This window comes from Hyperolius riggenbachi, chromosome 6 (assembly GCF_040937935.1).
Source record: "Hyperolius riggenbachi isolate aHypRig1 chromosome 6, aHypRig1.pri, whole genome shotgun sequence".
In the NCBI taxonomy this organism is placed as follows: domain Eukaryota; kingdom Metazoa; phylum Chordata; class Amphibia; order Anura; family Hyperoliidae; genus Hyperolius; species Hyperolius riggenbachi.
The window spans coordinates 254,126,625-254,141,142 of NC_090651.1; the positions used below are offsets into that span (position 1 = coordinate 254,126,625).

The window sequence follows — 14,518 nt, forward strand, 5'->3', positions numbered from 1 at the left end:
TTATCACTGACCTACCAAACACAAGGGTGAACTTAATTTTTTTCAATGACTGTAGATCATCATACTAGAATGTATTGTAGGGATTTATTTTCTTTGCTGTGTTCACAAGTTCAGAACGAATATCTATCCTGTGTTGGTTTTACCTTTTTGAACACAGGAATTGACTTGTTTTTTTCCCCCTTAGCTACATGAAAGCAACTATGATGCTGGGAAGGCACTGCAGCGTTTAGTGAAGAAGCCAGTTCCAAAGCTGATAGAGAAATGCTGGACAGAAGATGAAGTGGTAAGATAATACTTACTTGGTGCGCTGTGTGTATAATACAACTTCATGCTGCCTTGTGTCATATGAGTGAGCAAATCATGCACACCATGACTATAGTAATAACGAAAGTATTCACAACCATAATCCTTAAAATGGGCCGAATACAAACTTTCCACCATACTTCTCACCTAGCAGTAGGCTCCACCCCTAACTTTGTATAACACTAGCTGCATCCCTTTAGGTTAAATTGTGCACCTCTGCGTAAGGGCCCTTTTCCACTTCCTGCATTTTTGCCAAAAAGGCAAAACGCATGCGTTTGCTGATTCTTAAGTGCAGCCTGTTTAAAATAAGAATCTTGGGTGGCCTTTTCCTCTGATGCGTTCCGATTTTTAAAAAACCGCAAACGCATGTCTGTGCGATTATGATGCGTTTTGCATTTCAATGTAAAGTATAGGAACGCATAAAAAACGCATAGAAATGCATTTGCGGTTTGTATTGATTTAACCACTAGTATCTATTTTCAAAAATTAAGACAACACTTGCCAATCAGTAAAACGCAATAAAAAACGCACATCAAAATTGGTCAAAAACGCATGCGTTTGCATTTTGCAATGGAAAAGGACCCTAATACAAAATGTCCCTGACCTGAGACATAATAGGCTTTTCTTGTTGCCTAACCCTACACTTTTACCTATGCCTTATTCTAACCATAAGTGAACCCAGGGGTTTGACAGGTTGTCAATGAATTCAGGAGCCATTCAGTCCAGTTAATGAGACAGCAGGATTTTTTTTAGAAGGCAGCTTCACTGAGAAGATGCCAGCTTTCCTTTTCAAGATCCCCAAGCTACCTGGAGTATGTCCTAACCCAACAAGTGGCATATACCCCGACCTCAAACACTGTATTCTTTTCTTGGGCTAACTTTACGCACTTTATAAACACTCCCACCCAACACCCACCACACGAGAGCTGCAGGATTTCTCCAGGGATTCCGGTAAGTATGGATATTTTCCCCAAGTGTTTTCTCTTTGTGGGTATTAAAACAAAGTAAGCAAACTTTTTAATCGTTGTGGCTATAAATTATCTCTATTGCAACTTGAATAATATGTTGAGATGATTTCCTCCATGTAAACACTTATATAAGCTTTTGAATCTGTGCAGGGTCCTCCTGTAATCCTCAGCACGTCACAGTGCATTCTGGGAAACGTGCTGGCAGCTTTACATTGTGAGTGTGTAGAGGAGGCGGGACAATAGTGATAGTCTCTGTGCTGCTGCTCTTCACACTCCACAATATGCTTGTATTTGATGAGGCTAGGCTTGCTTCGGGTGCAGTGCAGTGAAGTTATGGATCTGGGCTGGCTTTCTAGTGCCTTAATTTGCATTTAATTTGCACCTTTTTAAAAGATGATTTCCCCTTTCTCCTTTGGCTGTATCATATGTCCACAGGGCACTGTGTGTAACATGGGTATTTTGCTAGTTAGCTGCTTTGGGTATATTTAGGATGAAACTTTCACCCATTTTACATGGCAGTGTTGGTGGACACATGTTGCTGTTCAAATAAGTCAAGCCCAAGATGACACACAAGACTCCTCTCATGGTTTATCTATAAAAGGAACTGTTGGTAGCAGCTGCTTCCTGTTTATAAGGCCACTTGGTCACACCTGGCAAAATAAATCTCCCTCAGATGCCTGGGCTGAAGATATCCACATCACAAAATTAAGACAGATAAAGTATGGCAGCATATAAAACATGATAGGGCTTTTAGAAGTCTTGGACAGGGCTGAGGTGATGGCAGTTTTATGGCCTAGCTCTGAAAATAGCATTAGTAATATCTTCTGTGCCATGCTGTAAAAGCTGCTGCAGCCAATATAACTAACGTGCCCCAGTCAGTAGAAAGCATCCCATCTGACCAGTTCTCCTGTTTAGTTTGGAGGATAATTTGTAGTCTTAGCTGTTAGTGGAAATCTGCCGCTATAGGATTGGGAAGGCCATCAACTTTATTTCCTATTAAAAAATGTCTTAATGAAAGCTGTAGTTGGAAGAGTGTGGTGGCTTTATTTATTTTTCTCTTAAAGAGGCACTGTTGTGACACATAGTAGAATGCAGTAAAAATGATTCAGGATGCCCACTTTTACAGTACTTTCCTGATTCCAGCATCAGAAACACTTCCTATATCTATATATTGCTGTATACTGGTGTGTAGCCCCGCACTACCAGTGATTCTTAGCCTAGGATGTTTAGCCAAGTGAAGTTCTTCTCCCACAGCATTCTGGGAGACCAGGCACTATTTTCACTGTGTTCGGAATTCTCACACAAACATTCCACAGAGCAGCACCTGACAGGACTAAAGATGTCGTTACCTGTGATACATTTCAAACTGTAAATCGGGTGATAAAATACTTTACAATTAGCAAACACTAACTAAATAGTTTATAAATGGATATTCTAAAAAAATAAACAAAAACAAAAAAGCAACTTTATTAATTACATTATTTGTAAGAAAAATATTTCCTGTTTTTTTAAGCTGATCTGTTGCCGTTAGTAATGTAAATCGCACACACAGCCATGCGCTAGACCAGCCTTTCTCAACCTTTTTACCTTGGAGGAACCCTGCAAATTACTTTTAGATCTCAAGGAACCCCTACAAAAAAATTTTTTTGATCTTGCGGAACCCCTGCATTTATTTTGCAGAAGGCACGGTCTTAAAAAGTAGGTGAGGCTGTTTATTTCACTACCCCTATTACACTGTCACTCATTATACAGTCTTCTTATCCTAGTGCTTTTTATTCTGCTTATTATTAGTCTGACCCCCAATTTAATGCTTCTTTTTACAGTACCCCCTATTATAATGTGCTCTTTTATACTACCCCTTCGATGGGGGAAGATGCCAAGGAACCCCTGCAGAGTACTCATGGAACCCTGGTTGAGAAAGCCAGATCTAGAGTAATAACCTGATATGCACACTCATTATGGGTTAATGAAGTGGACAGGGTGCATTTAAGAGTGACTTTTAAAAAGGCCTGATATATATCTTATTCAATTACTATTTAGTGATGACTAGCTTATTACAAATCCCCTTCCCCCATGGGAGATGGGCACAGTCAGGTCACAGTCATGATGGCTCTGTGCTGGTGAGGTAACTCCAACTCACCTGACAGCTGTTTACTTTTTATTATTATTATTTATTGTATTTATAAAGCGCCAACGTATTACGTATCGCTGGCTGACTTTGTGTCCTATGTCCTATTACTGACTTTATGTCCTATGTCATATTACTGACTTTTCCAAAGGGAATTTCTGTTGAATGGCTGCATCAAATATGACAAAGGTCAGCCCCTTCTAACACTAACTACAGTTAATAGATTACTATACAGTTATACTGAGCATTCTGGAGTATCAGTACAAGTTTGATTTACCCCTTTATGGCTTATTCATATACCGTACCCATAATAGTTTAAATGGCTATTCAATAAAATAGGAGAGGTACAGACTAACCAGCAAGCTCATGGTGACCCAGAACTCATTGGAGTGTGTAAGGGACTACAATGGTCCTAAAAGCCCCCTTACTAAGATGTTAAGAAAAACAAAAGTTTGCTTTCTTAAAACAGAAAGAATTTGCGATAATTCAGGTTGGAGTGAGCTTGAGATGTCTCCCAGAGCAACACTGCTGAATATATGCAAATTAACCATTGTACAATGGTTAATTTGCATATATTCAGCAGTGTTGCTCTGGGAGACATCTCAAGCTCACTCCAACCTGAATTATCGCAAATTCTTTCTGTTTTAGGAAAGCAAACTTTTGTTTTTCAATAAAATAGGACTGCCCTCTCTGACCACAACTCAGCCTGATGGAGGATGTGATGTGATGTAATGGAATAGAGGCTCCACTCACACAGGAAGAAGGTTGCAGCAGATGAACAGAGAGCAGAAAGCATGTGGTAACCATCCTTAAAGGGGAACTTCACCCTAAACAAACATACTGTCATTAAGTTACATTAATTATGTTACGGTAATTAAAATGGATAGGTAATATAATCTCTTACCCACCCTATTTCAAAAGAACAGGCAAATGTTTGTGATTTCATAGGGGCAGCCATCTTTTTCATGGGGGCAGCCATATTTTTGGTTGAAAGGAGGTGACAGGGAGCATGAGACACCGTTCCTACTTTCCTGTGTCCTGATCACCCCTCCCAGCTGTGTGCGCTAGGCTTCACGTCTCAAATTCAAAATTTAAAAAAACAAATTTGAGCCAAAGCAGCAGAACAACAACCTCAGAAATCCCATCATGCTTTGCACAGCATCAGGGGAAAATGCCCAGGCAGTTTTCTTCTGTGCAGCTAAAAATGAGGCTTCGGTAAGAAAAACAAAGTTCTAATGCTGTGAAACCGTTAAACACCAAGCCTTTTCAGTGCTGCTGAGCAGATTTTTAATCTGGAGGTTCGCTTTAAATCAAAATTCCATTTGCTAAAGGCCTCAATTTATAAGGCTATAGCACATCTGAAGTCACTGGGCTATGCAGTGGTGCCTCTACTTTTAATTCTGGAGTAATATATAAAAACCCAACAAACGGTTGAAAGTAAGACAGACAGTCGTGCTAGTGCTAACTGATACGTTTTTGCCTTGCATGTCCCACCTTCCAAACATGCTCTTTTCCTTTGTGCAGTGTGTGCTGCCTCTTTCCCTCCAAATTGCTTTTCAGTGGCACATGAATGCATGTTTCACCTAGCGTTGGCGGGAAACAGAGGGGGAGCCACAGTCATGTGCTCCTATGAGGAGTCTGGGCTAATAATCACCACTGTACTGTGGAAAATGGCAAGTCTGGCAGGGAATACCTATTCAGGGAAGTATTTAACTTTCAGCACTAACCCCGCTGTCTGTTTTACCTTTTAGTAGACTTCACCTGGGCTTCTGGTGGCATCTTTCAAATTGCTTTCCTGCAAGAGTGCAGAAAAGCATTTGACAGCTTTTGGTGGCTTCTGGTGTTTTTCACCCCTGCAGGGTGACACAAAGACCAAATTACAACGGAAGCAGCATGTTGCTTCCAGAATTGATCGAAACAGGAAATATTGGGCGCTCACTCAGACGGTACACTTGAATTTGCAGACTTTGACGGCAAGCACCGCGGCTGGTGGTAAACCTCCATATGAACTGGCTGTTAGAGGTTTAGACTGTCATAAGATGATGGCTGCTGATCTCATTTAACCACTTGCCGACTGCCCACTACCAATGGGTACGTCTGAAAATTGGTACCCCTAGGACTGCGTAACGCCCATCGGCGGCAGCTCTTGGGGGGACTAAATAGCCGGGGATCGCGCGCATCCGCCGGCATTAGGCTCCGTCCACCCGCGACGTCAACCCGCCGGCCAATTAGCAGCGTCGGCGGGTTGTTAACCCCCGATCTGCCGCGTTGAAAGCGTATAATACGCTTTGTAATGTATACAAAGCGTATTATACAGGCTGCCTCCTGCCCTGGTGGTCCCAGTGATCGAGGGACCACCAGGGCAGGAGGCAGCCCCCCTAGTAAGCAGGCACACACATTGATCCTGCCCCCTGATTGCCCACAGCACCCCTCAGACCCCCCCGATCACCCCCTCAGACCCCTGTTTACACCCAATCACCCCCTGTCACTATCTGTCAACGCTATAATTTAGATTAGGTCCTAAACTGCCCCCCTGATCACCCCCCCCCCTCTCTCACACACACACCCACACCCTCAGATCCTCCCCAGACACCCCCCCTCCCCCGGTGTACTGTATACATCCATTCTCCCCTGTAATCACCCCCGGTCACCACCTGTCGCTGCCACCCATCAGATCAGACCCTAATCTGCCCCTTGCGGGCACCTGATCACCCGCCCAGACCCTCAGATCGCCCACAGACCCGCCCTCAGATCACCTCCCAAGTGCATTGTTTACATCTGTTCTCACCCACTGATCACCCATCAATCACCCCCTGTCACTGCTACCCATCAGAGCAGACCCTAATCTGCCCCTTGCGGGCACCCAATTACCCGTCTACACCCTCAGACCCCCCTGATCACCTCGCCAGTGCATTGCTTGCATCTATTCTCCCCTCTAATCACACCCTGAGCACCTATCAATCACCCCCTGTCACCACCTGTCACTGCTACCCATCAGAACAGACCCTAATCTGCCCCTTGTGGGCACCTGATCACTCGGCCAAACCCTCAGATCCCCTTCCGATCACCTCCCCAGTGCATTGATTGCATCTATTCTTCCCTCTAATCACCCCCTGAGACACCCATCAATCACCTCTTGTCACCACTTGTCACCCCCGTAGCACTCCTATCCATCAGATCAGGTCCTAATCTGCCCCCTGCGGGCTTCTGATCACCCGGCCAAACCCTCACCCGCCCCACCGCAGTGACAGAATTTTTTTTTCTGATCACTGCTGGTCTCTACGACTTAATTGTGGCTGAGACCAACCGTTATGCCACACAATCCGCAACCGCTAATCCAAGAAGCTACCATGCCCAGCCTTTTCGGTGGAAACCACTCCCAAGTTTCCGAACGTAACATTTTTTGGGGGCCTTCTCCTTAACATGGGTCAAGTCAAAAAGAATGTATTGCGGTCTTATTGGTCTACGCACCCAATACATCATATGCCCATGTTCTCTGCTGCCATGCCCAGGTCACGATTTGAGAACATCCTGTGCTTCCTGCACTTCAGTGCCAATACAACCTGTCATCTTTAATGGCCCATACTCACGGGCTACAATTGTCGCCCGTGAGTGTGAGGCGTTGCACGGGCGCGCACCCCGAACCGTTGCTCGTCGCTGCTGTCGCCAGGCGATTGGCGTGGTCAATCGCCCGGCGACAGTTGCCGCTAGTCCGCGTGAGTATGCAGCAACCAGCAGGGAATACCCTGAGCTTCCAGCGGGGAGAGGAACTTCAGCGACAGCTTCCTTCGCGTCAGTTGCCAGGTCCCTCCGCCGTGTGTATGCGGAGGGACCTGGTGACGAGCTGTCGCCGGCCTGTCACGCACACGCTCCCGTGTGCTAGCGACAGGCCAGAAATGTTGCCCGTGAGTATGGGGCATAATAAGAGGCCACCCTGCTTATGACCGGTTCCACAAAATTCTGCCCCTCATAGACCACCTGTCATCAAATTTGCAGATGCTTATACCCCTGAACAGTAATTTTGAGGCATTTGGTTTCCAGACTACTCACGGTTTCGGCCCCTGAAATGCCAGGGCAGTATAGGAACCCCACAAGTGACCCCATTTTAGAAAGAAGACACTCCAAGGTATTCCGTTGTGTATGGTGAGTTCATAGAAAATGTTATTTTTGTCACAAGTTAGTGGAAAATGACACTTTGTGAAAAAAGAAACAATAAAAATCAATTTACGCTAACTTGTGACAAAAATAAAATCTTCTATGAACTCCCCATACTCCTAATAGAATACCTTGGGGTGTCTTCTTTCTAAAATGGGTCACTTGTGAGGTTCCTATACTGCCCTGGCATTTTAGGGGCCCTAAATCGTGAGGAGTAGTCTAGAAACCAAATGCCTCAAAATGACCTGTGAAATCCTAAAGGCACTCATAGGACTTTGGGCCCCTTAACGCTCCTAGGCTGCAAAAAAGTGTCACATGTGGTATCGCCGTACTCAGGAGAAGTAGTATAATGTGTTTTGGGAGAGATTTCTCCCACCCAGCATGGGTATGTGTAAAAATACACCCCAAAACACATTATACTATTTCTCCTGAGTACGGCGATACCACGTGTGACACTTTTTTGCAGCCTAGGTACGCTAAGGGGCCCAAAGTCCTATGAGCACCTTTAGGCTTTACAGGGGTGCTTACAATTTAGCACCCCCCAAAATGCCAGGACAGTAAACACACCCCACAAATGACCCCATTTTGGAAAGTAGACACCCCAAAGTATTCAGAGTGGTGAGTCCGTGGCAGATTTCATTTTTTTTTGTCACACGTTAGCAGAAATGGAAACTTTTTTTTTTTATTTTTGTCACAATTTGTCACATTTTCCGCTAACTTGTGACAAAAATAAAATCCTCTTTGAACTCACCATGCCTTTTAGTGAATACTTTGGGATGTCTTCTTTCCAAAATGGGGTCATTTTGGGAGTATTTATACTATCCTGGAATTCTAGCACCTCATGAACCATGACAGGTGCTCAGAAAAGTCAGAGATGCTTCAAAATAGGAAAATTGACTTTTGGCACCATAGTTTGTAAACGCTATCACTTTTACCCAAACCAATAAATACACACTTATTGGACATGTAGCACAATATATTTGGACAAAAAAATGTATATAGACATTTTACCTTATTTGAAAAATGTCAGCACAGAAAGTTAAAAAAATCATTTTTTTTTTTACAAAATTCATGTCTTTTTTTTGATGAATATAATAAAAACTAAAAATCACAGCAGCAATCAAATAGCACCAAAAGAAAGCTGTATTAGTGACAAGAAAAGGAGGTAAAATTCATTTAGATGGTAGGTTGTATGACCGAGCAATAAACAGTTAAAGCTGCAGTGGTCTCAATGGAAAAAGTGTCTGGTTTTATGACTGCAGTCCTTAAGTGGTTAAAGATCAGATTTCCTTTACTTTTATCGGGTATTACACTTTCTAAATTCAGTTGCGTGTCTACTATGCAGATCAGTAGTTTTGACTTGATGTGGATACTTGTTCAAGATTACTTGCAAAATATTACAAATAACTGGCATTGCAGCCAGTCAGCAGCAGTTTCTTTTATGGCACTATAAATGTAAAGTAGTCTTCCAGTCTGGAGGTAGATAAGTCAGTATTATGATATGAAGTGAAAGTAGAGTGAACACAACCTTCTCCCTCTAGCTTTCAGAATTAGCATTGCATGCATTTTAACTTGCCTCTTGCAAAGGGGTAGTTTGTGCAACACTGTTTTTAATTTGATAACAAACCTACTTTATATTTAAAGGGAACCAGAGACGAAGCACCCTTGTGTATTTTAGCATATATATCAGTAAGAACATTAGAGAAAACACTTACCATGCTCTCTGTTTCATTCTCACTGCTAAAAGTGTCTGTTAACAGCTGTGATAAGAATCCTCAACTGAGCATTCAGTCTGGCTTTGCTGGGAATGATTATTGCTGAGTCATTATAGCAGAGCCAGAATGGGGCAGGCTTGGGCTTGAAAAGACACCAGAGAAGACAGACTCAGCTATAATCTTTCCATAGCAAAGCTAGACTGAGTGCTCAGTCGGGGATTCTTATCAGAGGTGATAACAGTCAGATTAAACAGAGAACAATGAAACAAAGAGCAGATTAGGTGTTTACTGTCATGTTTCCACTGATTTATAAGGTCAAATACATGAGGGTGCTTCATCGCTGGTTCTCTTTAAGCAATAGTTTTTGTTCATCTTTAAACTTCAATTCTGCTTTAAAATTCAGCTAACAATGGTCTATGCTGTTTTGGTTATACAGAAACGGTTCATTAAAGGATTACGGCAGTACGGCAAAAACTTCTTCAGGATTCGGAAAGAACTGCTCCCCAACAAGGAAACAGTGAGTAGTTTGCTTTTCTTTTTCCAATTATGTTAAATAATCCTTTGTTTATAAATGCTGAGCAACAGTGCACAATCAATGGCTTAATAGCATTGAAGTGGGCAGCACCGAGTTAGGAACTGCAGCAGTGTAACGGTCAATATTAGACAAGATCTGTGCTGAAATCTAGTCTAAAGGGGCCCATACACTGGTCGATTTCAGCGATCGATTGATTCTATGGAATCGATCGATTTGCAGCCGATTTCGGGTTGATCTGCTGCTGGCAGCAGATCGATGGTCCATAGAGTTACATTGGATCTAAAAGTCCAATATTGCATATACATCGATTTCCAATAGATTTCAAAATGAAATCTATTGGAAATATGTTCCTAGTGTGTGGCACACATCAGATAGATTCCTGTCAGATTTGACTTGACGGGCATCTGACAGAAATCTATATGGTGGTCGAATCTGCTGTAAATCTATAAGTGTATGGCCACCTTTACATGTACTGATACAAGGTGGTAGACTAGGTGAATGATAAATAATGGGATGATACAGATCATTTACCTAATCTACCACAAATTGTACAACATATGGCTAGCATAGAGGTGGTCATGCATCACTCGATGCATGGCCAGATCGACCATTAGACTGAACCTCACCACCGACACAACTTCTGGCCTCCTCCAGTTCGGTACCACCAAGTGTGCCAGTTCCATATGACTCGGCACAAGTAGTGGCGACACTCTTATACACCTGGGGAACAAAGGCTGGGGGGGTGGGGGTCTGTTTGTCATCACGATATCCAGCGCCTTTACTGCTCGAGCCCTTGCAATTGAGGTTTTCTGCCATTCTCGATCGATTCAATAGAAAGATCAATCAGGTGAACAATGCTGTGGTACCGATACTCAAATTGGTAGGTCGATCGGCTTCTTATGTAAGCATATGCAAACAGCCCACTGGGAGGCATAATGCTATTGGACATATAAATGACTTACTAGATTGATATTCATTTAAGATAAAAACCGCACTGTCAGCATCTATTTAGTGCACAGAGGATGAGACATTTTCAGCCATTCTTACCTTTTTTGGTCAGTTGTTATGTCTGATCCATTATGCAGCAGAGTAGAAAATTCATATCTCTCAGCATGTCTTGTCTCTGCACCAGATCTCACCTGCAGATGGCGCTGTTAGTTGACATCTGTTAGCTGATATCCACAATTGTGCATTTTTTGTGAAATAGACTCCCTTAATACGATACCCTTTCTAAATACAGTAACCTTTATTTTACCTTGGAAATCCTCTTAACATCTTTTACCATTCAGGACGTGTAATTTCTAGGCCTAGCAGCAACATCCCTGCTTGGCCTGAGCATATGAGCGTATCCGCAGAAATTTTCAGCAGAAGATCTGTGTCTGTGCTATTTACATTTCCTGATTTATGGATGCTTTCACATAAATTAGAGCAGGGATGCGATAAGAGCATGCTGGAGGCACAGCAAGGTGCCCCATAGAGACGTCTGTTCTCTGCAGATTGCTCTGTTTTTTTCAGCCTTGTAGCAGTAAGGTGGCATATGACAATACAACTGATATAGATGTTTTCTAAATGTCAAGGGGAGAAGGGCATTGATGGAGTTGAAACAGTGAGCAGTTTCCCCCAAGTGGAAATGGAGAGTAATGCATGTGCTGCTCTCTGTACAGTGCAGGAGGTCGTAGATTCCTGAACACTGCATATTCTGTAAATAGGCATTTTTAGTGTGTATTATAGCCTTCTGGTATCAAATTCCAGTTGTATATGTAAAAAGACAGTGTCAGCTAGTGGATAATCGTTGCCAGACTCTGATCCATATTCTGCAGGTCTCTGTACATCATTAGACAATTAACACCTATAGGTCAATAACGGGACTGTCACTGAGGTGATTATTTCTGCGGCGAATGACATGGACCAATGTGAATCGATTTCTTGTGTAGAAGCAATGCTGTACTGGTTACATTTTTACATAAAGCACCTGAGAATGGAAATATGTGCTGCACAGTCTGTTTCCTCATAACCACAAGCCAAAGAGATCTCAAAACAAGATGTTTTTCATTAACAGAAAAATGTGGGGTTTATTGCCAGAATAATTTAACACATTCTGCTGTGCGAGTGTTCCTAAATTGTTCTGGCAGACAGGCTAGTAAGGCTGACCAGAAATTCTACATTTTACTTATTAGAACAGGGAACATAGGAAGGAACTATGGCTAGCTCTGATCCATCCTCATGCTGGGAATACACCATGAGATTTTTTTGACAGATAGATGGTTCGATAGATAATTTCTGACAGGTCCGATCTGATGTTAAATCATTTTTCTGACCAAATGGAAATAGATTAGAAAAATGATTGGAAAATCGATCAGACAGTAAATCTGCTGAAAAATCTCATTGTGTATTCCCAGCATAATTATCCAGACTGGGAAAAAATAGAGCACATTTGAGATAAAGAACATTTACATACATTGGCCTTGAAAAGGGGATTCTGGAAGGGGAATTACAAATGAAACACAAATAACTTCATGATGGAATTTTTATATTCACTTTTTTTTAATACACCAGATAGCTTCACCTTGGCTTTGATCTGATTGTGGAGCCAGAGATCTCTGTTCAAATTTCAGCACTTAACAAGTCCTAAACAAAAGCAATGTTGTCCTTCAAAGTGCCCATAGATTTATTAATATTCCTGTCTAATTCGATCAGAGTGATCGTATCTGAAAATAATTTCCAAAGTTATTCCTTTTTGACCTAAAATGGATCAAAGCTAGTGATCCAGCTGCATGGAATATTTAGGTGAATCCGGGGGGCAGGAGTGGTGATCGATCGGCAGCCCATAGCGACGTACTTTATCGAACAGTGCAGTGATGTTTCAATAGATTTTTAATAGATTCCTTGTTGGATATATTAGAGGGTGCGGGGAAGAATTATCTCTGGGTATGTTTTATCAGTTATTAATTCAAGTTCTGAAAAAAAAAAATTTGTATGCACCTAATATAAAGAAACTCAATAGAAAATCTTGTTTTGTTGGTTTCATACCGTTATTGCTACACACTTTATACCGTTCAACTTCCAATATATGTTGGAGATGTAATGAAGAAGTGGAACACTTTGCTCTCAACACCATGTGATCAAACCTTTCCTCTACATTAACCACTTCCCCTCCCCTGGCTGATCATTAGAGGTGCACGCCTTGCTTCCTGTTTAGCGTACTAATAGTACAGAAAAGAATGCACACCGACATCTTGTGGCCAAATGGTAAAATTACACCTACATACATTTTTTTTTTTTAAATTCCCACATTTACATTTAAAATTAAATCTTTCCCTCCCACACTCTCCCATAGTACCCAGTTGTTGTTGTTTTTTTTTTTTTTTGCTTTTTTTTTTTTTGCTTGTTTGTTTGTTTTTGGGAGGGGGGTTTATTAAAACAAAAAAGTAAACTTTAAAAAAACAGTTACCTTAGATCAGTGGTTCCCAACCCATGTGCCGCGACACATACATGTGTCGCGGCAGCTTCGGGTATGTGTCGCGGCTCTCTCGGAGGGGAGCAGCGCAGTGGAGGGAGAGCTGTGGGCAGCTGCGGGGAAGGGGGCCATCTCCCCCCCTTCTCTCACCTTAGGGTGCTCTGCCTCCCTCGCTCTCCCCTCCGATCTGTGTGTGCGCCTGCGGCAGCGGGCGGGACTTACCTTCCGTGTCGCTCCATGCGCCGGCTGGAAGTTCTGGTGCCGCAGCCACTGCTCTGGTCTGGATCAGGCCAGAGTAGTGGCAAATCATCCCGCGCCGGCGATGAGACCAGACTGAGGACACGGAAGGTAAGTTCCGCCCCTCTGCCCGCCACTGCACTTCATTCCGGAGGAGAGAGCGAGGGAGGGAGAGCACCCTGAGGTGCCGCTCTCCTTCCCTCGCTCTCTCCTCCTGGAGGGGGGGGGGGGGCACCTGGCTACAATATACTGGGCACATATATCCCTGGCTACATATACTGGGCACATATACCTCTGGCTACATATACCGGGGACATATACACCTGCCTACATATACTGGGGACATATACCCCCTGGCTACATATACCGGGGACATATACACCTGCCTACATATACTGGGGACATATACCCCTGCCTACATATACTGGGGACATATACCTCTGCCTACATATACTGGGGACATATACCCCTGCCTACATATACTGGGGACATATACTCCTGACTACATATACTGGGCACATATACACCCTGGCTACATATACTGGGGACATATACACCTGCCTACATATACTGGGGACATATACCCCTGCCTACATATACTGGGGACATATACCCCTGCCTACATATACTGGGGACATATACCCCTGCCTACATATACTGGGGACATATACCCCTGCCTACATATACTGGGGACATATACCCCTGCCTACATATACTGGGGACATATACCCCTGCCTACATATACTGGGGACATATACCCCTGCCTACATATACTGGGGACATATACCCCTGCCTACATATACTGGGGACATATACCCCTGCCTACATATACTGGGGACATATACCCCTGCCTACATATACTGGGGACATATACTCCTGATTACATATACTGGGCACATATACACCCTGGCTACATATACTGGGGACATATACCCCCTGGCTACATATACTGGGCATATATACCCCCTGGCTACATATACTGGGCATATATACCTCTGGCTACATATACTGGGCACATAT

The 14,518-nt window shown here is 43.1% G+C and overlaps 1 protein-coding gene across 6 annotated transcripts in view; it reads left to right on the forward strand.

Annotated features, from left to right (window-relative positions):
* Positions 1 to 14,518, forward strand: part of RERE (arginine-glutamic acid dipeptide repeats) — a 534,579-nt gene that overhangs the window by 462,348 nt on the left and 57,713 nt on the right. For all 6 annotated transcript variants that reach the window (XM_068240704.1, XM_068240709.1, XM_068240707.1 and 3 more), the window contains 2 exons: positions 185 to 283; positions 9,706 to 9,786. In XM_068240704.1, the coding sequence (XP_068096805.1) occupies positions 185 to 283; positions 9,706 to 9,786 (180 nt within the window). The remainder of the gene's footprint in view (positions 1 to 184; positions 284 to 9,705; positions 9,787 to 14,518) is intronic.